The sequence below is a fragment of the Pezoporus wallicus genome, unplaced genomic scaffold (assembly GCF_028554395.1).
Source record: "Pezoporus wallicus isolate ANWC-B61680 ecotype Strahan unplaced genomic scaffold, APGP_CSIRO_Pwel_v1 contig_8185, whole genome shotgun sequence".
NCBI classification, from domain to species: Eukaryota; Metazoa; Chordata; class Aves; order Psittaciformes; family Psittacidae; genus Pezoporus; species Pezoporus wallicus.
In genome coordinates this window covers 137,803-159,971 of record NW_026638580.1, presented here as the reverse complement: position 1 = coordinate 159,971, position 22,169 = coordinate 137,803, and the positions used below count along the sequence as shown (strand labels likewise).

General features: G+C 42.6%; 1 protein-coding gene across 1 annotated transcript in view; it reads right to left on the bottom strand.

The window, feature by feature from the left end:
• SPTLC1 (serine palmitoyltransferase long chain base subunit 1) overlaps positions 1–15,979 on the bottom strand; it is a 37,928-nt gene extending 21,949 nt beyond the window's left edge. Inside the window, exons 1-5 of the mRNA XM_057411230.1 lie at positions 15,839–15,979; positions 12,759–12,866; positions 4,452–4,546; positions 562–655; positions 35–107 (exon numbers count right to left, since the gene is read on the bottom strand). Coding sequence (XP_057267213.1) covers positions 35–107; positions 562–655; positions 4,452–4,546; positions 12,759–12,866; positions 15,839–15,901 — 433 coding nt within the window. The 5' untranslated portion in view covers positions 15,902–15,979. The remainder of the gene's footprint in view (positions 1–34; positions 108–561; positions 656–4,451; positions 4,547–12,758; positions 12,867–15,838) is intronic.
• Between the last annotated feature and the right edge of the window lie 6,190 nt (positions 15,980–22,169).

Sequence of the window (22,169 nt, the reverse complement as noted above, 5' to 3'; positions counted from 1 at the left end):
TCTGAACACTGTCAGATTAGAGAAAGTTACTCACCAAAAGTACCATAGAATCCTCTAGGTCCACAAGTGCCAACACCGTATTTCTTCAGAGATGCCTGGGCTGCAGTCTTTGAAAGAAAAAAATTATATGACATACTTATTCCTAAACTAAATTTCCAACTCTTCTGTACACTTCATAGTGAGAATTTTATACCAATTATCACATATTTTATACCAATCATCATGTAATATGACATGCTTTACATAAAGTATAACAACGAACAGAATTCTGTGAATTAATTTCACATCAAAACTACTTTAGACAAGTGCATTCTAATGATTAAGGACATTAGATACTAATCTTACTTGATAATTGGTTACTGTGAAGAAAGGACAGATGAAATTTCAGTAAAAAGACAAACTTGACTAGAACAAAATTAAAACGTATATGATCCTCCTTGCTGCTTTACAAGAATACTTCCTTGACAAAGTTGGTGCTTTCTGAAGTCACTCTTAATTTCAAGATAACACACAAAGTATAAGAGGAATAACTGCACAAATACAGTAACTGGAAGAACTCACCTTAACCTTTTCATTATCCAAAAGTCCAAGAAAGTTGAATGATGCAAAGTTTATACATTCCTTGCCATTAACAGTGATTATATGGGTGGGAGGACTGAAAAAAAATTACAGACCTTTTGTTATGAACTGTTACCATTTTCATGAACAGTCAAACAGTACACTAGTTTCATTTTTCAACTGTAAACAGCACACAGCTTTGTCAAGATACCCTCTTCACACTTCTTCCTTCGCAGCTGCCAGTCAGTATATAAGTTCCTTGCCAAGTCACAAATATACTACTATACTCAGCAAAAAATTTATTCCTGTATTTAAATAAACCATAAACACCTTCCCGAGATGCTTAGTTTTGGGATTCTTTATTGAAAGGATGATTACAGAAGATATATACTGAAAAGATATATTAAGAGATATATAAAGCTTCTCCTTTAGAAGCAAAGTGGAATCTATTTTAAAGAAGAAAAACTACAAATAAAAAAGGAAATTTAGTTCCTACTTAATTCCATGATAAAAATTAATTTAAAACTGATGTTTTTGTCACAGAACCCACACCACCAATCTTATACTGAACACAGCTCCTGAAATACAAATAGTAGCTGTCAGCAGGCAAAAGTATTGTCTTATCAAGTTTCATATTGTCATCTCAAGTTTCCAATTCTGTTTAACCCATAACAGTTTGAATAATTCATGTAATCAAGAAACACAAAGTCTGAAAACACAATATTCACAAATGAATGAGTGCATGATGTATATGAAGCAAAGGGCAGAGAAATTTTCTACCCCAAAAGATTATGATTTAGATAAGCAGTTATTAAAAATCTAAGATAAAAACAGCTATTATGGCAAGCATCTCATCTATCTTAAAAGCAGTTATATACTTCAATACTACAAAATTAGAAGTTTTAATAATGACTCAGTGCAAAGAAGTCTCAAAGGTAAATCAAAGACAAAACTTCACATCTGCCCATTTCTGTATGTATAGTCAAATATTACAGTTGAAGTCCTATATTATTCCTCAAACTCAGAAATCTCAACAAGCTTTTCCAATGCGGAAACTAGCACTGAGCACTGAGCAGTTTTCGCAATCAAAATAAAGCAAGGCTGCTCAAATGTCTGCGCACAGCTGCTCCAAACCTGGCTGCTGACAGTATTTCAATAGCTACATTTGGTGTGCAAAGCAAGTAAACTCTAAAGTCCAAGATACACATTACAAATTAACAAAAACACTGAACTGCCTGAACTTCACCTAAAAAACCCTCAAAGTTTTTAGATCTGTTCCCTTGAAAAATAAAACACGTTACTTTATCCAATCAATTGCAAAGCTTACTAAACTGCTTTGGAAAGCTTTCTACTAAAGGAGTACATGTGCTGTGCATGTTCAACACTGCCATTCCATGACATTAAACTGACACAAGTTGAACCTGACCCCATATAGGAGCAATCCTGCATTACTGTAGCACATCTCCTGCACAGTAGTAGCATTATACATATGCTACTGTCTTGGGAAACTGTCATTAAAACAAACCTGGATCTGTTCCTCGGTCTTGCTCATCAACAAGCTGTACCAAATGTTAGAAGTCCTATTATGTGGCTTGTAAATATTCAGAAGAGCAGGCCTACACCTACAGATTTTGGCACATACCATAAAAGCATAGAATGGTTAGGGTTGGAAGGGACCTTAAGATCAGATAGTTCCAACCCCCCTGTCATACCCAGGGACACCTCACACTAAACCATGTGCTCAGAACTCTGTCCAACCTGATCCTAAACACTACCAGGGATGGAACATTTACCACTTCCTTGGGCAACGCATTCCACTGCCTCACCACCCTCACAGTAAAGAACTTCTTCCTTATATTTAAGCTGAACTTCCCCTGTTTAACTTCAAACCCATTACCCCTTGTCCTATCATTACAGTCCCTAATGAAGAGTCCCTCCCCAACATCCTTGCAGGCCCCCTTCAGATACTGGAAGGCTGCTATGAGGTCTCCACGCAGCCTTCTCTTCTCCAGGCTGAACAGACCCAACTTCCTCAGCCTGCCTTCATATAGGAGGTGCTCCAGTCTCCTTATCCTCATGGCCCTCCTCTGGACTTGTCCCAGCAGCTCCATGTCCTTCTGTTGAGGACACCAGAAGTGCACACAGCGCTCTAAGTGGGGTCTCACAAGAGCAGAGTAGAGGGGCAGGATCATCTCCTTTGACTGGCTGGTCACACTGCTTTTGATGCAGCCCAGGATATGGTTGGTTTCTGTGCTGCGAGTGCACACTGAAGCTGGCTCATGTTCAGTTTCTCATTAGCTAATACCCCCAACTCCTTCTCTGCAGGGCTGCTCTGAATCACTTCTCCACCCAATCTGTAGCTGTGCCTGGGCTTGCCTCATCAAGATGTAGGACCTTGCCCTTTCTGAGGCAGCAGGACAGAACTGAGTCTATTATTGCTAAAAATGAGAGGAAGGTGCCTGCTCACAACAGTGCTGTCAGTCGTAGGAAAGCTCACAACTTCCTTAAGAAAGGGGGAAATTATAGCTTCATTTTCAAGGCAACACTAGGTTTATGCTTTCAGGGCTGCTTTGGGTGGTCACACAGTCACCAAGTCAGATGCTAGTTGTATGTACACATGTAAGGGATGATGTAAGGTAGTTGCCACTTATGAGCAGCGGCATACCACAAAAATGGAGCAAAACCTCGAGTGGAAGACACTGCCCGAAACAAGACAAACCTTCTCCAAATTCACAAGTACCCCAAACCAGCATCACGCCTCATAAGAAACGTAACACCCTGAAATGGAACAAACCCCTCTGGTAAGCACTGAGACTCTCTGAAAACCAAATAAATGCTGCTGGTGAGCACCTTGCAAAAAAAACCCAAGAGACGGAAGGTGTCCCTGCCCATGGCAGGAGGGTTGGAATGAGATCATCTTTGATATCCCTTCCAGGCCAAACCATGCTATGCACTATGACTATTTGTTCAGGGTTTTTTTAAACACGCAACACTTTTCTTAAGTCCACAGTAGAGCTTGTTTCAAAATTCTGAACAATAAAGGATTATTCACATCACAGTTGATTAAAAGAGACATCTCTTTTCTGAGGCACACTTTTCTATGGTGACAGAACCATCAAAATGGAGTTCCCTATGACAGCAAATAATTGTGCTCTGTCACTGACTTATTTTAAATTATTGGGTCACTAGAAGGATATTAAGAATGCTTATATTGTAAAAGTTACTGACAAATCTGAAGCCTGTGGAAGAAATTTTAAAGCAATCTCTGAAATACTGTGACTCTTGCCTAAGTCTTTATACATTTTAAAAGCCTTGTAACACACAAGGAATACTGAACCATCATTTCCTCACAAAGCAACATAATCATCTCCACTTCTGATAGTCCAAAGAGGAACAACTTTTCATGAAGTGTCAAGTGGCTAGCTGCAAAATCAGTTTCTTCTGTAGTGATTTGTGATGAGTGTTTTTCCTCCCCAACCCCTAATACAGAAGGTGGTAACCACTATTGGATGTCTAAGTCTACATATTCAGAAAGAATGAAATAAATTACTAACACACAATACAGACCCACAATGAAGACAAAGTGTTCCCACTCCACTCTCAATACAAAAAAAACACCAACCCAACCAACCAACCAACCAACAAAAAAAAACCCACCCCAAGGCAAACCCTAACATTTAAAGTAAGAAATACTTTCTTAATAAGATAGTCTTGATAATGTTGCAAAAGCAAGCACCTCTTCAGTGGCAAATTCATTCTGCTATCTAAAAATGAAGCTCATTTATGAAAGGATTTAAAAATATGGAAATGCTTACTAAGAAATATGCTTAAAAATATGGACGTTACGTATCCGAGTTAAAATAAAACCCAGAATTTATTTTGGTTACATTTACCCTGAAACAATGTTGTAGTTGAGAGCTGGGTGATCTTTTGGCACAGGAGGTACAAGAGGCTCTGGCTGCCATTCTTCAATCAACTCTTCTTTTTCCTGAGCAGGAGAAAAGGAATACTTCTCAGAAAGATTCCCATTAGAAGAGACATCATGCACTAATAAACAGCTGGTAATAGTTGTATCAGAAATTATGTATCCTAATATGTGTCACCTTTCTGAGATACTAAGAATTGATACTATCTCAATACGTTCAGCTGAGGGGCTCCAAATTCTTCAAAAGGAGGGAAATATAAAGAAAGATAGCCCAGCTGTGCCTGTGCATTAAAGATCTCATCATATTATAATCAAGAGAAGATATACTAACTTGGTATCCCTGCCAAATTTTAATCAATACTGTATCATTCAATCTATTATTACAAATCTCCTCTAAAGTTTATGTAACTGAATACAAAGTACATAATAAGTGAATATAAATGGCTTCACTTTATATTCTCAAGTCTTTGACAGTGCTGTTTAAAGCAAGTGTGGCATTAAAATACTTAGCAAAGTAACACATACGTGAGCAGGACACAGTGCAGAAAAACTGTCAAATGATCAAGAAATGGCAGTAAGAGCTTCTAAACCACATGCCCTCCTCCTAACCATGGAGGAATACTGAATGCACATTTATTTTTAAAGTGCTTTAACTATTTGAAAAACCTCAGTTAGACTCATTTTCCAAAGGACATGCAGTAGACCAGCATAACAGGTGCGTTAGATTAGTTTCACATATATTAGGAACCACTCAGGCAAATCACCAGAATCATCCTTCATACCATGAAAGCAGAACTTTCCTGAAGCATTATTTACTAGCACAGCAAAACACACCTGCTAACATATTTGTAGACACACTAACTTTGAATGATATAACTACAAATGGTTTATGTTTCTCTATTATGTACAAAAGCAGTAGAATATAAGGCTAATTATTTCAATATTAAAATATAAATTCTGAAATGAATTTTCAAAAACACCACAGCAGTATTTTTCCTTTATTTAAAATACAATTTTCAAAGCCTCTGACAAACAAAACCAAATTAAGATACAACCAAAAAGAAACTACATACAACACAGTCTCCTGCATTTTCATCAGTTTCCTTTCACTAAACTAATGAATAACTTCGTTCCTAGGTAATTCCAGAATACTAATTAATATTCCAGGAGCTCCACAAGGGTCTATTTCAAAACTCAAATGGAAATTTTAATAGCTGTCTATTTCAGAAAAGATCCTTCTTATGTGAGCATAGTCACTTGTGTTTCTAATATTTTGCAGATGTAGTTTAAATACCTTTTTATTTAACTTCCCTATGTTAGATTTCTTACTGAAATGTAACCCATGTGGCATAGGTTTTAAAGGAAATAAAATGCCATTAATATGTGCAACAGAACTGAATATACTCAATATTTTGAAGTGGCTACATTTATGTTAGAAAAAGTGCTTAGTTTCTTTAATCACCATAGCACAGACCTCATTTGGAGCCTTGCACACAGCTATGTATGCACTGAAATGCTGTACCACAAATTAAGGAAAGCATTAAAGTAGGGGGGTTTATTAATTCACCCTGTACTAGAGCTACCCAAAGCATGGCAGCAGAATTTAATGCTTCAATTAAAAAAAAAAAAAATCCAAATAGGTAACTCAGCACCAGAGAATAAACCAGTAATAAATACTATCAACTATTATTAATTACTACATTCTCTTTTCAGACCTAGTGTTTGACATGACCCAGCAAATACCTCAAGAACCCTAAGGGAGAAGGCTACCAGATGATATAACCTATGACAATTAACATGTGAAAACAGTACCAAAATGGTGCAAAAGCATTATCCAAGTTCAGGTTAATCTCAGAGTTAGAACCACAACCCTGTATGCTGAACTCCATTAATCCAACACAGAGTGGCAGTTCCATCCTCATCTCAGAACAGGTACTAGGGTGCATTTTTATACTGTACTGCTATTTGGAAAAAAATACCACAGACAATTTAAAACCAAATGTGCTGACTCACAGCACTGCAAACCAGCAGCTGCTACAGTACAGTGCTCTCAACCACAAACACACTTCTGTTCCTTGTTTAGGTATTGGTAGTTACAAAAGCAGACAATAACCTTCCTCAGAAAAATTAACCAGATGAAAACTAACTCAGGAAAAGCAGAATGGATATATAGCTGAACTAGGTCCTACAGCAAAGTAGTCCCAACCTCGACTGGCTGATGCTACCAGGAAACCATATCTTGAATTACAGTTGCCCAGCAGCAGCTTAGCCCTCTTCACAAGGGTTCAAAGAGACTTCTGAAAAAACAGAAAGCAGGATGTATGTATGCTCATGCAGCCTTCACTCTGCTCGTGTAACAGCTGGTGTCAAAAGGCCCTAAAGTCCTGATGTATGGTGTAGCTTGTATCAGCAGTTTTGTGTTCATTTTAGAGCTCAGAGTTTGGGGTTTTGTTGGTTTGGGGAGCCTTGGGGTTTTTGTTTGTTTGGCTGATTTTTTGGGAGGATGCTGAGGTTTTTTGTTGGTTGGTTGTTTTGGTTGTTGCTGGCTTTTTAGTAAGGAAGCAGAGCAAATCAGGTGAGAAGTGGTGCAGCCTGTCAGTTCTGAAAGGACAAATAAGAAAGGCATTAAATGACATCAAATGCCTAAAGGGAAAGGACTTACAAGCATAGTGTTTCTTCTATTTAGGACTTGAAGGCAAATAATATTTGAACAGCTTTTATACCACATGGTTCAAAGGCAAAGCATTCAACATAATATACCTATTCTTCTCTTCAGAGAAGGCAGAACTGAAGCTCTGCAAGCACATACTTAGATTTCTCATTTAAATCTAATTTTTTGAACTAAGAGTAAAAAGAAATATCACCAAGCAGCTTAGGAACTGACACACAAATTCAATTAAAATCTTTCTGTGTGGAATCTAGCAGAAAGAAAAACAGTATTTATAGGACACTGTAACTAAAATAAATTAGCATAGTACAACTGCAGTCAAAATCTGTGAACATGAAGACAATGAGCAATTCATAATTAGTACTTCGCTTCCCCAGTTATATTAAGTTGCAAGAAGTTTCCAATTTGCCCTTTGAAATGTCTGCAGCACACTAACTGCATAGGTGACAAACCACAGATGAGATGCGGCAGTATCCTGATTTTATTTTTCTCAACACAAAAATACAGAAGACTAATCCTTGCTTCAAACAATGCTGTATCACTAATTCTAGATCACGTTCATTCTCATCCATTACTTAGCATTTTGCTTTACGACAGATGTAGGAATAAAAACAACAAACAACTGCATGTTCATGGAGCAGATTCTCCTGGAAGGCATGCTAAGGCACATGACAAACAACAAGGTGCTTGGTGACAGCCAGCATGGCTTCACTAAGGGGAAATCCTGCCTGACCAATTTGGTGGCCTTCTATGATGGGGCTACAGAACTGATGGACAGGGGTAGAGCAGTTGATGTCATCTACCTGGACTTGTGTAAAGCCTTCGACACTTTCCCACACGACATCCTTGTCTCTAAATTGGAGAGACATCAATTTGATGGTTGGACCACTCGGTGGATAAAGAACTGGCTGGATGGCCACACGCAAAGAGTTGTGGTCAATGGCTCAATGTCCTGCTGGAGACCAGTAACAAGTTGAGTCCCACAGGGATCAGTGTTGGGACCGGTCTTGTTTAACATCTTCATCGCCGACATGGACAGTGGGATTGAGTGCGCCCTCAGCAAGTTTGCCGATGACACCAAGCTGTGTGGTTCAGTTGATACACTGGAGGGTAGGAATGCCATCCAGAGGGACCCTGACATGCTTGTGAAGTGGGCTGATGCCAACCTCATGAAGTTTAACCATGCCAAGTGCAAGGTCCTACACCTGGGTTGGGGCAATCCCAAGCACAGCTACAGGTTGGGCAGAGAAGAGATTGAGAGCAGCTCTGCGGAGAAAGACTTGGGGGTGTTGGTTTATGAGAAAATGAACATGAGCAGGCAGTATGCGCTTGCAGCCCAGAAAGCCAACCGTATCCTGGGCTGCATCAAAAGGAGCGTGACCAGTAGGTCCAAGGACGTGATCCTGCCCCTCTACTCTGCTCTGGTGAGACCTCACCTGGAGTATTGTGTGCAGTTCTGGTGTCCTCAACAGAAAAAGGACATGGAACTGTTGGAACAAGTCCAGAGGAGGGCCACGAGGATGATCAGGGGACTGGAGCACCTCCCATATGAAGACAGGCTGAGAAAGCTGGGTCTATTCAGCCTGGAGAAGAGAAGGCTGCGTAGAGACTTCATAGCAGCCTTCCAGGATCTGAAGGGGGCCTATAGGGATGCTGGGGAGGGACTCTTTATTAGGGACTGTAGTGATAGGACAAGGGGTAACGGGTTCAAACTTAAACAGGGAAGTTTAGATTGGGTATAAGGAGGAAATTCTTTCCTGTTAGGGTGGTGAGGCACTGGAATAGGTTGCCCAGGGAGGCTGTGAATGCTCCATCCCTGGCAGTGTTCAAGACCAGGTTGGACGAGGCCTTGGGTGATATGGTTTAGTGTGAGGTGTCCCTGCCCATGGCAGGGGGGTTGGATTAGATGATCTTAAGGTCCTTTCCAACCCTAACTATTCTATGATTCTATGCCTTGGCTCTTTCCACAAGTACTTAGGACAGTCGTCTACCAAAAGCTTCTGTGACAGAAGTTCTTTCATTATGGTGGGGGATTGGAGATATTGGTGATTAAAATGAGTACTCATCTCAACCTAAAACTGCCATCCACGCTGCAGATGTGACAGTCCACACCCCTTTTAGTCACCAAATATCTCAGCAGACTGGCCTGTCCTGCTGACTTGTCAGGGTAAATGTGACCATCTCCCTTTGACCAAAGGGCCAGAGCAGAAGCAGGCTTTTTGTACAGCAACTCCACATTTGTGACAGCATTTTAATCTTTTTCTCCTAAATAGCCACCAAATTGTATTAATAGACAATACTCTGGGACATATGAGATATAAAATGTTTATATGTACCTTTTATAACACACTTAATACATTTGTGCATACATATAAATAATGTGTTTAGCTAAATATACACACATGTATACATTTAAATAAAATGAATTTGGGTGGTTGTATTTCATTTTTTGTGGTTTGTACTTTTTAAACACCAGATACCTTTGATAAGAGAAATATTTGGGTATAAACACATCTAACCTGAATTACTAAAATCAATTGCTTTGTTGACCATGGTTTTTAAGAAAAGGTAGCAATTATATTCATGAAAACAGTTCTTAGCTAGCACTAGTGTTTTCAACCACTGTCATGTCATGCATGCATGTATTTCATGATCCAGAAGTTAGCATTTTTTTTAATCTGCTGGTCCTCAAATAACGGGTCTTTAATTTCATGGTATTTACAGAATCATGTATCAGCATGGCATAAATAGGCCCAAACTGTGGCTTGAGTTTTCAAACTATGCTCATACTTAAGAGAATCTTCACCTACATAGGGAGTCTTTGCTCAAAATAACTGAAAACCTTTGCAAGAACAGACTACACCTGCTCATCCCTGCAGAACAACATCAGATCAATCTGAATGCTGCTCCTGCAAGAGAAAACAATTGTCACCTACAGTATTTCTTAGCCCCGAATCAAACATTTGTCTCTGACAGGAACTTTCCATCCTCCTAATACCACTCTAATAAAATAGTTCTCATGCTACTCTGCAGTGAAAATTCTAAAACCAAAGACAACAACTATTCCTCCCACCTACAAATGGTTAAAACATGGCTCCTAGTAGGACTTCAGCTATTTTGAGATAAAAGCTCAGTAACATTTACTATATACAGAGTGAAAGACATATACATTGGAAGGGCACTCTCCTTTCAGACAAATGGTTGTTGGCTGGAGAATGAGCTTGTAGCTACATGATGTCATGCAATTACCCAGAGCCTGCTCCAGTCCTCAGTGGCACTTTGCCACTTGCCTATAGATTTTATTTTGGGCTAAAAGCCCACAGGAACTTCTATGTCCAGCACCTTGTCTGGCCACAGACTTACCTGTACTTCCCAAAATCCCAACCATCAGGAACTTACAGACATGTTTTTAGTTAATGATTTGGCAGATTTCATTACTTTGGAATAGAACCAGTAGGACTACCTACAAACACTGTTGTTAAGGGATGACACAGCCAGTTAAAAGCTGATTCCTGTACTAGATTTCATAGTTCTCTTGCTACATGTTTGACTAAACCCAGAAGCCACCTTTGGGGCAGATTTCTTCACTATTTTAGAAGTATGACTCCTAAGTACACTAGGTTGCACAATGTATCATCTACCTATGCTTCCCCAGGACAGACTAGGCATGACATACCATATTAAAATGTCTGTGCACTAGTGGTATTCCTCTGTAGTATTTATTATGCTGATATCAAAGTATCATTACACAAGTGGCTGACATAAAGGTAACCTGAGCTCCACCTCCTGAGCTGGCCTATCTCCAGTGCCTGTATCAGAGCAACCTAGAATTCCTTTCTGCTGCGCCAAAGACTGAACAACACAGCATGAATCAAACAAGAACCAACCAGAAGGCAAATCAGCAGCCTCCTTGCTGAACAACTGGCATGTTACTACACGCAGCTCAACACACACGCAGAAGCCTGGCTGTGTGGCATACCATACAGTATGAAACAGCCTGTACTGCGTTTGGCTGGGATGGCGTTACTTTTTTTTTTTTTTTTTAATTAGCAGCTCATGTAGCACTGTGTTTCAGGTCTGTGACCAAAACAATCCTGATAACATGCTAATGTAGATAACATGCTGAACAGTGCACAGTGTTAAGATCTTCTGTGTCTCACTCTGCCCCCACAGTGAATAGACTGGGGGGTGCATAAGAGGTTGGGAGGGGACACAACTAGGCAGATGACCCAAACTAACCAAACAGATATTCCATACCATACCATCTCATGCTCAGCAATAAAAGGGAAAAGAGGAGGTTTAGGGAAGTTAGACATCTTTTGCTCAGGAACTGGCTGGGTATTGGTACACCCATGGGATATGGTGAGCAATTGCTTTAGCATCACTTGTCTTCTTTCTCTCTTCTCCCATTTCCCCTTTGCTTATTGAACAATCTTATCTTCACTCACAACTTTTTTTGCCTTTACTCTTCCTCTCCTCTCTTCCTGTCCCATGGGTGTGGAAGAGACAGTGCGCAAGCAGCTGAACGGCGATTAGCTGCCTACTTGGGATTAACCCACAACACAGACCAGTATCAGCTATCTGTAAATTTTTAGTGAAGATTCAGGTTAGTTGTTTTTGTCATGTTTTTCTTTTTGTTGTTGTTTGGTTGTAGTTTTGGGGTTTTTTAATTCCCACACAGCTATTTCTCTACACAAAATAAATTAACTCTTTTCCCAGCTATCACCTACACTACAGAGTAAGAGGTGGGATCACTCCAAAACCTCTAATGTGTCAGTCTGCTTAAGTCCACGAACTGTAAAAGTCTTATTCACGCTTTCACTTTGGTGTTGTATTTATGGTTACTTTCAATAAACTACCTGTAGACAAGACAGGCTCTTCCAAATAGAGCTCCTCCTATGGAAAACACTGCTTCCATCTTCCTCTTTGGCTGAGAAAAATAAGCATGTCACTGCTCATGTCCTTTTTATTTTCACATTCAGAGACTTCATCCTATAATACTTTAAATATATCCAATGGCATCCTCTGACATTATACAGCGTGCACAATTACAGACAATGTCTCTGACAAAATAGTCCAGGGAGATCTCCAAACTCTATTCTTTCCTGATAGTCTCCAGCCAGAAGTCAGGAAGAAATGTCAGTCAACGGCATTGCAAAAGAAGAAAACTGCTAATAAATGAAAAATGTTTTGGAACCCACTTAACACTTCAAATTCTCAGTTTTGTTACTCACAGATACCATGTGTGTAGACTGATCATTTTCCTGCTCTCTACACTCTTTCAGTTCATTTTATTTGGTGGGGGATTTTTTTAGTATAGCTTTCATTTTTTAAACAAAGCCATTCATTAAGAAGAACTAATGTCAGTTTTTCACAGCTTAGCAGTTACGTTCACATCAGTTCTTTTGTATTTCTCAGACTCTCAAACATAGTCCCACTTTAAAAGCATGAACTGAAGTGTTTAAGCAATAAGTAGTTTCTTAGTACAAAGCAAGCTTATCCTTTGAAATCCTAAGAAAAAGAAATCACATTTTGTGATGCAGGAGGGGTTCAACAACCAAATGTATTGACAGCTATAAAATATTTCTCTAGGAAAAGTATTTATACCTTAGGTGTTAAATCAGATCGCTCTTGAAGCTTGTATGTCTTGGAGAAAAGAAGTCTGATTATCCATAGAATCAGAATTCCTTCTAAAATGAGATGGTAAGTAGGAGCCTGAAAATAAAAGCACAAAAATAAGTCTACACAGAATTCTATCTGAATCAGTGTGACACTATGCAACAGTTTTGTCTCTACTAGACGACTCAGAAAAAAAACAAAGGTGATCAACTGATATGTATTTCTAAACCAGCAAAAGCTATATGAAAATGGACTGCCTTGCAACTAGTACTTGTAGCTGTTGAGTTTCAATGGATTTATTCTGTTGCTAATAAACAAGGCACACTAAATTGACAAGTGGCTTCAGTTCCACACATGCACACAACTGAATACTGGGAATAAAGGCAGTACGGTTTGCACAAGTATCTGTGAAAGCAGAAAGCTTTCACAACAAGCAGAAGTCTCCTGAAGAGCTTGAAGGTGTGTGTCATCTATATACACTCACTTCAAGCCTACATTTTTACAACTCATAGTCCACCAGCTGCAGAGCTATAATTATTTTCAAAGAAACCTAATCCTGTCTGCATAGCCCATTTTGGTCTATGGGCTGTCCATGGCCTGTTTCACAGGCACTTTGAACAGGCATAACCCAACCCAGTCACCAGAAGCAGTTTTACTTCTGTGTCATTTACCCTCTGCATGGACACAAGATTGAGGAATATATACAGCAAACCAGAACAGAGAGCTGATCCAACTTAAAGTCAGCCTCTTTAGGTGCTTGGAGGTAGGAAAGTCAGTTTCCTCTGGCAGCACAGCTCATTTGAAGTAAATGTGGAATTACAGCATCAGCACTTGCCACATAATTTTAATGATGGGTTAAGTTATTCCATCTCAGAAAAGCTCCTGCCTACACTTTGGATATCTACTACTTTTAAAAAACTTAAAACGCACACACACTAGTGTACTTCCTCTTCAACTCAAGGGAAGAGCTCCCACTCACCAGCATTCTCAGGTAGGATCTGACCTGCCAACAAAGGAAGTGGAATGAACCACACATCCAAAAACTAAGGGAAATTGAACACAAGATTTTGAAACCAGTTCTATGACATATCAAACTAAAAAAAATAAAAACAAAATTACAAAAATATTACCATTTGCAGAGTACATTTCAGCTCACCAAGCATATTAACAATAGACATATATAAACATAGTATCATAGAATGGTTTGGGTTGGAAAGGACCTTAAGATCAAAAGGAGCGTGACCAGCAGGTCGAAGGAGGTGATCCTGACCCTCTACTCTGCTCTTGTGAGACCTCACTTGGAGTACTGTGTACAGTTCTGGTGTCCTCAAAAGAAAAAGGATATGGAACTGTTGGAACAAGTTGGGATAAGGGCCATGAGGCTGACCAGGGGACTGGAGCATCTCCCGTGTGAAGACAGGCTGAGAAAGTTGGAGCTGTTCAGCCTAGAGAAGAGAAGGCTGCGTGGAGACCTCAGAGCAGCCTTCCAAGTATTTGAAGGGGGCCTATAAGGATGCTGGGGAGGGACTCTTCATTAGGGACTGTAGTGATAGGACAAAGGGTAATGGATTCAAACTTAAACAGGGGAAGTTTAGACTGGATATAAGGAGGAAATTCTTTACTCTGAGGGTGGTGAGGCACTGGAACAGGTTACCCAAAGGAGTGGTAAATGCTCCATCCCTGGCAGTGCTCAAGACCAGGTTGGACGAGGCCTTGGGTGATATGGTTTAGTGTGAGGTGTCCCTGCCCGTGGCAGGGGGGTTGGAACTAGATGATCCTTCATCTGGAAATAGATGAAGGTCCTTTCCAACCCTAACTATTCTATGATTCTATCATTTAATTCCAACCCCCTGCCATGGGCAGGGATGCCTCACACTACACCGTATTGCCCAAGGCTCTGTCCAACCTGACACATACCATGGCATCTAAAGAACAAACAGTATAGTAGCAGTAGAAGTCCACACAAACTACCTGCCCATGCTTTTCAGTGTCTACGGTTTTTCTGAATTCAGCAGTTTAGACTATGCTAAGCACTTCTATGTTTGTACTGCAAACTGCAGTATAAATTATTTAAAATGTATCAACCTTTGCCAAAGGAAAGGAGGGAAGCAGACTTTATATAAGAACACAGTCTATCACCAGGACAAAATTTTTAATGTCATGAAACAAAGCCTGGATACAAACTTATTTTTTCCTTCACTGTGAGGGTGGTGAGGCACTGGAACAGGTTGCCCAGGGAAGCTGAGGCTGCCTCATCCCTGGCAGTGTTCAAGGCCAGGCTGGATGGGTCATTGAGCACCCTGGTCTAGTGGAAGATGTCCCTGCCCATGCCAGGGCTGTGGAACTATATAACCTGTAAGTTCCCTTCCAACCCAAACCACTCTATGATTCTATGAAACATGCCATGGTGATCCCCTCCAGCAGACAACCTAAGCACAAACATTTAAAAGTTGTTTCTTACTTTTCTAAATAACACTTAAAAGTCACAAACCCTGATCTTATTATATTCACAGTGAATCTTATTAAGGCTTAATGCTGTGGTATACACCTTAAATGTAGCTCTACAAACGAGAAAAACATCTTTTTTTTTTTTTTTCAATATACAAGCACGCTGCACACATACATATTCACTATTTTGCCCGTGAAGCCCTACAGACGCGGCAGTGATGCCCAGCCAGATCCCGGCTCAGTGCAGCGAGGCACGGCACCACCCTGAGTGCCTCCACCCAACACAGCGCCAGCCCCACCGGTTACCGGCCCCGCGGCTGATCCGGCTCTACATCCTGCTCCCAGCACCCGAAACCAGCGGCCCAGGGACAGGGCGCCCTCACACGAATCGCCCAAGCTCCGGCAGCCACTGGGCGACTGAGGGCCCCGTCCTCCGGGAGGCGGCGGCGACACCACCTTCACTCCATCCTATCTCGGCGGCGAGTGCCTGCCAGCTTCCTGAGCCGCGGACCCCCTGCCCCGGCCGCCTCAGCCGCCTCGGCCGCCCCGGCCGCCCCGGCCGCCCCAGCCGCCCGCACCGCCGCTCGGACAGCACCTCGGTCCCGCTCCCCAGGCCGCACCTCGTAGAAGGCCTGCACCATCTCCACTAACACCCACTGCTGCCCCATGCCAGCTGCCGCCATCGCCGCGATTCCCACTTCCGCCTCCTCCCCCGACCGAGCGTCGCCACTGCCGTACACCGGCTTCAGGGGCGGAGAGGCAGGGCCATGGCCGCGGGAGAGCGCCCCCTCCGGCGTGGCGGGGCAGGCGGCGGAAGGGCCCGGAAGCGGACCTTCCGGGAAGGGTCCGAGAGCGGAGCTGGGTCCGGGCCTGGTGCTTTTACGGCCCTGTCGGCGGCCCGCGGTGGTGGGTGGCGAACTGGCACCACAGAGGAGGATCAAGTGCAACCTTTACCCAAGAGTACCAAGTTCACCACTAAACCATGTCACTAAGGGACTCGCCTACACTGGTTTTTCAACACTACGAGGGATGGAGTTTCCACCATTTCCCTGGGCTGCCCATTCCAATGCATGTTCACCCTCTCTCCAATCTAAATTTCCCCTAGAACAGTTTGAGCCCATTACCTCTTGTCCTATTGCTTGTTTTTTTTTGAGAAGAGACCAACTGCCACCTCACTACAACTTCCTTTCGAGTAATTGCACTCCAGTCCTGTTTGTTGGATGTGCTGATGTAATCTTGGCATCACTTTCTCTACACCCATAGGCTCCTTGGGCCCCATGCTGCCCCAGGGTGGAGCTGCCAAGGGCAGTTCCTGTTCTTCGATACCTCTGCTGTCTCTAGTACAGTTGCTGCCCTGTGCCCATAAGCAGTGACTTCATTGCTGTAAGAAAGAGTTGTTCAGATACTTAGCCAATGAATTAAATGGCAAAAGCAAAACCAAAGTGTAGTGGAAATAATGAGTAAATTCAAATGAGAAGTTACAGCTCTAAGAGTCCTGCCAAAGTGACCAGCTGTAAAAGCAGAGCACTGTTGGGAAGAGAAACCCCATTAAGAGAAAGTGTAAGGGTGAAGACCTTGCCCAGATGCACCTGAGCATGGGGAAGTGACCAAGTCCCTCTGCATTGCACCATGGAACTGCACCCTTTGGGGCTTCAGTCACTAGTCTTTACCATGTTCAGAGCAGTTGAACCTGGGACAGCAGTTGATTAAACGGATGATAGCAAAAATCTTGAGTGCTGTGGCTACCTACAAGCAATCACTATAGTTTTACAGCAGGAGATGATTAAAAAACAGTGAACTTGACTGTCACACTGACTGAAATGTGTAATAGTTAATCTTCTACACAAGTTTCTGTACTTCATGACACACTTGTCAAATTTCAGGCTCTGCACAGTAAAGAGAAAAAATGTGGCTTGAGGCTATCTGAAAAGTCAAAACAGAGGCAATAAATGTCCCCTTTGTTTAAGCTGCATGAAGATTGGTCTGTTCACTGTTAATACTTCTGTGGCCATTGCATCATGCTAGAGGAGTCTTGGACTCTTGGGAAATGGCTACTGCCAGCCTCCAAGAATGTGTCTGGTATGCATCCCAGTCCTAGATTGTCCCCAGAAGAGTGAGCCATACTAGTTGTCTTGGGCCACAGATTAAGTTACACCGCTGCTCTCAGCATCAGATTCTAACTCCCAGTGTATGTGTGTGATTGGGGGACTAAGAAACTGATTTTGTGAAACACTTTGTTTCAAGCTCGAAATGCAGTGACGTTAGTAACGTACTAACCAGCAGTTCTTCTGGCAGTAAATTGGCGTTCCTTGCCTAGATTATCATAGGCTGGGTCTCTCAAAATAATGAGCCTGTCCCTATTGTTCAGCAGTTTCATTGTTCCAACACAAGGTTTGCTGCTAATTGCTTAAGGCTGCTATACTTCTGACAGCAAAAAAAAGAGGGGAGGTGAGGGGAGATGTCCTTTGCAATGACAGTTTTTGGCTAGGAAGAAAGGGGAAAGGAGAAACTTTTCGAGTCTATCTCTGAAGTTAAAGTCCTGACAAAAGTTTGGACATAGTGGCTTATGGAAATTCCTGCTCTGAAAGCATAAAATTTTGTCTTCTCCTTATATGCTGCAGTCTCACAGGATTCTTCCTCTGCTCTTATTCTGGACCTTCCTCACCGACCCACGTGTGTGCATGTCTACAGGGGTATGTTATCACTGGCATTATGGAAACATTTTGGGATGGCTCTTATGATTGGGATGGCTCTTATGATTGGGATGGTGGAAAGGAAGGTTATAGGCTTTTTAGGAAAGATGGACCAGGCAGAAGGGGAGGGTTGTAGTTATTTAAGTCAATGATATGCTGGAGAGTATGGGACTCTGCCTAGGGATGGGTGATGGGCCAACTGGGAGCCTGTGCCTTAGGATCAAAGGGAGAACTGTGATGGGGGACATTACTGTGGAGATCTGCTACGGACCACTGATCAGGAGGAGAGTGTGGATGAAGCCCTCTATAGTCAGATAGGAGCAGCCTCATGCTCTCAGGCTGTTGTCCTCAGGGAGGACTTCAATCACACTGGTATCTGTTGGAGGGAGAGTACATCACGGCACAAGCAATCCGGGAGGTTCCACATTTGTGTGGAGGACAACTTCCTTTTGCAATTGCTGGATGAGCCAACAAAGAGAGGTGCCATGCTTGAATGCTTGACCTTGTGCTCACCAACAGGGAGGGGCTGGTGAGGAATGTGATGCTCCAGGTCAGCCTTGGATGCAGTGATCACAAAATGGTGGAGTCTGAGATCCTCAGAGCAGTGAGAAGAGCATGCAGTGAGCTCACTGCCCTGTACTTCAAGAGAGCAGACTTTGGCTTCTTCTGGAACCTGCTCAGTAAGGTTCCATGAGATGAAGCCCAGAGGGAAGGGGGCCCAGGAATGCTGGTCGATATTCAAGGATCACCCGCTCCAAGCTCAGGAATGTTGTATCCTGACCAGAATGAAATGGGGTAGGAAGCTCGGGAGGCTTCCATGGATGGATGAGGAACTGCTGAGAAAACTGAGAAGGAAAAAGAAAGTTTATAGGAGATGGAAGCAGGGTCACGTAGCCTGAGGGGAATACAGGGACATTGTCCAGAAAGCTAAGGTTCAGGTCAGGAAAAGCTAAGGCCCAGTTGAAACTGAGTCTGGTCAGGGATGTCAAGGATATCGGGAAGGGCTTCTATAGGTATGTTGCTACCAAAAGAAACACTAGGGATAATACGGGCCCTCTCTGGAAGAAAACAGGAGCACTGGCTACCTTGGATTTGGAGAAGGCTGAGGTTCTCAGTGGCTTCTTTGCCTCAGTCTTCAACAGCAATTGCTCCAACTATGCCACTCAAGCCTTGGGAGACAAATGCAGGGACTGTAAGAATGAAGACCTTAGGCCCACCGTAGGAGAGGATCAGGTTAAAGATCATCTTAGGAATGTGAATGTGCACAAGTCCATAGGACCTGATGAAATCCACCTGCGGGTCCTGAAGGAGCTGGTGGATAAATTTGCTAAGCCACTGTCCACTATATTTGAAAAATCTTGGCAGTCAGGTGATGTTCCCAACAACTAGAGAAAGGGAAATACAACCCGCTATTCAAGAAGGAGAAAATGGAAGACCCAGACAACTACAGACCAGCCAGTCTCACCTCTGTGCCTGGCAGGATCATGGAGCAGATTCTCCTGAAAACCATGCTATGGCACATGAAAAACAACGACGTGGTTGGTGACAGCAAACATGGCTTCAACAAGGGCAAATCCTGCCTGACCAATTTGGTGGCCTTCTATGACGGGGCTGCGGAACTGATAGACAGGGGTAGAGCACTTGATGGCATCTACCTGGACTTGTGCAAAGCGTTCAACACTGTCCCACATGACATCCTTGTCTCTAAATTGGAGAGACATCAATTTTGTGGATGAACCACTCAGTGCATGAGGAATCGCACACACAGAGTTGCGATCAACGGCTTAATGTCCAGCTGGAGATGGATGACAAGTCCTTCAGGGGTGGTCGGTGTTGGGACTGATGCTGTTCAAAATCTTTGTCAGAGACATGGGTATTGAGTCCACTGAGTAGGGTTGAGTGCACCCTTAGCAACTCTGCCAATGACACCAAGCTGTGTGGTTCAGCTGATACACTGGAGGGAAGGGATGCCATCCAGAGGGACTTTGACACTCTTGATAGGTGGGCCAATGACAACATCATGAATTTCAAGCAAGCCAAGTGCCAGGTCTAACACCGACAATGAACTGGAATTGTAGGTCAGGGCAATCCCAGGGACTGCTACAGGTTGGGCAGAGAAGAGATTCAGGGCAGCCCTGCAGAGAAGGACTTGGGGGTGTTGGTTGATGAAGAAACTCAACATGAGCCAGCTTCAGTGTGCACTCACAGCACAGAAAGCCAACCGTGTCCTGGGCTGCATCAAAAGCAGCGTGACCAGCCAGTCGAAGGAGATGATCCTGCCCCTCTACTCTGCTCTTGTGAGACCCCACTTGGAGGACTGTGTGCACTACTGGTGTCCTCAACAGAAGGACATGGAGCTGCTGGGGCAAGTCCAGAGGAGGGCCATGAGGATAAGGAGACTGGAGCACCTCCTATATGAAGGCAGGCTGAGGAAGTTGGGTCTGTTCAGCCTGGAGAAGAGAAGGCTGCGTGGAGACCTCATAGCAGCCTTCCAGTATCTGAAGGGGGCCTGCAAGGATGTTGGGGAGGGACTCTTCATTAGGGACTGTAATGATAGGACAAGGGGTTTAAAGTTAAACAGGGGAAGTTCAGCTTAGATATAAGGAAGAAGTTCTTTACTGTGAGGGTGGTGAGGCACTGGAACTGGTTACCCAAAGGAGTGGTAAATGCTTCATGCATAGCAGTGTTCAAGGTCAGGTTGGAGAGGGCCTTGGGCGACATGGTTGAATGTGAGGTGTCCCTGGGTATGGCAGGGGGGTTGGAACTAGATGATCTTAAGGGCCTTTCCAACCCTAACTATGATTTGGTGTTCTGGGTGGTGAAAACTTAGCTTGTATTATTGCATTTGTAGCATGCCTAGTTGTAACTTGGTTCTGTGGTTATCCTCAAAAAACAATCAAAAAGTAAATAATGTGTTGAGAATGCAGTCCTGTACTGGCAAGGAGAATAGCTGGATAGTACCAGTTACCTTTTTTTAGTTCTTGTTATCTTGAAACCTGATGCTAAACCAGGATGATGCTGTCAGCAAGCACAGAGAATGTCCAAAGTCAGTTGGAAATTTAATACTAATACAATACTAATGTATTTAATACAAAATTGTGTCTCAGCTCCTAGTGGGAAGCAGAAAGACGTTGCGAGAGTACTGTACAAGTGCCAAGAAGAACTTGAATATCAGGTTCCATAATCTGCCTGATATGCAGAGGCGTTCACAAAACAAATGGAGCACAGGATAAATTTAGCATTATCTCAAGCCATGTACCATTGCATCTTGGAAATGTGTTTAATCCTAGTTCTGTAGTAAATTAGCTCTGAATTAACTTTATCAGCAGAATCCTTTCATAGATCTGCCTGGGGAACACCTGGAAATTGCAACCTTTAACACAAGCTTTGTGTAAGAGTAAGGGTACCTACTGCTCAGAGGAGCAGTGCATTCTAGCTATTCCAAACTGTATCATGGCACCCTGCACACCTGTTGTGCCAAAGTGGCATGAAGTTGAAATGACACGATGTTTTACTGGCATACACTGGGACCGAATTTGACCTCAACTCTTTGAAGTCAGTGGCGGTTGTAACTGTGTATGAGTGGCCAGGGTCCTCTTTTTAAAGCATATTCAGCCAATGGTGGACCTTTGGAAAAAAAAGCTAACTTAGCACAGAGATGAATGTAGGCACAGCAGTCTCTCTCCTTCTTACACTTCTTTTCAGTCCTGTTCCCAGGGCAGGCTTGGCAGCACTGGGCTAAGCACCAAAGTTTCCATAAAGTGGAATTGGCAGCAGATGATAGTCCCAGTTCTGTGATGACTAAGGAAAACTTCACATAGTTGCAATTGCATGCCTCAAAGAAATAGGATCCATAAGAAAAAGTAAATGAGCATGAAGCTGCCGATTTAATGCTGTGGGGGTACCAGTATGCTTTGAGACCTAGGTGGAGGTGAAAATTTGGTTGTTCTAGTTAGATACTGGAATCTTTTGAAGTAAGATTATTCAGTCTGTTTTTTGAAAATGGCACAATGTGCATTGTAGATTTCATTTGTCTGCAAAGAATAGGCAGATAATTAGGCAATTACACAGTCATGATGTTACAGGTAGGGGTCTACATCCTACTTCAGTTTCACAAGAGATGTTCAGCAGACCCTGTGAAAGATTGTGTCAGTATCAGAGATAAGCTCTTCCCTGCACTGGACTGTGACTATAAGTGCTCACCAAAATTTCAGGTTTAGCATTGTTGTGGTTTAAACCCAGTCAGGCAGCTCGTTCA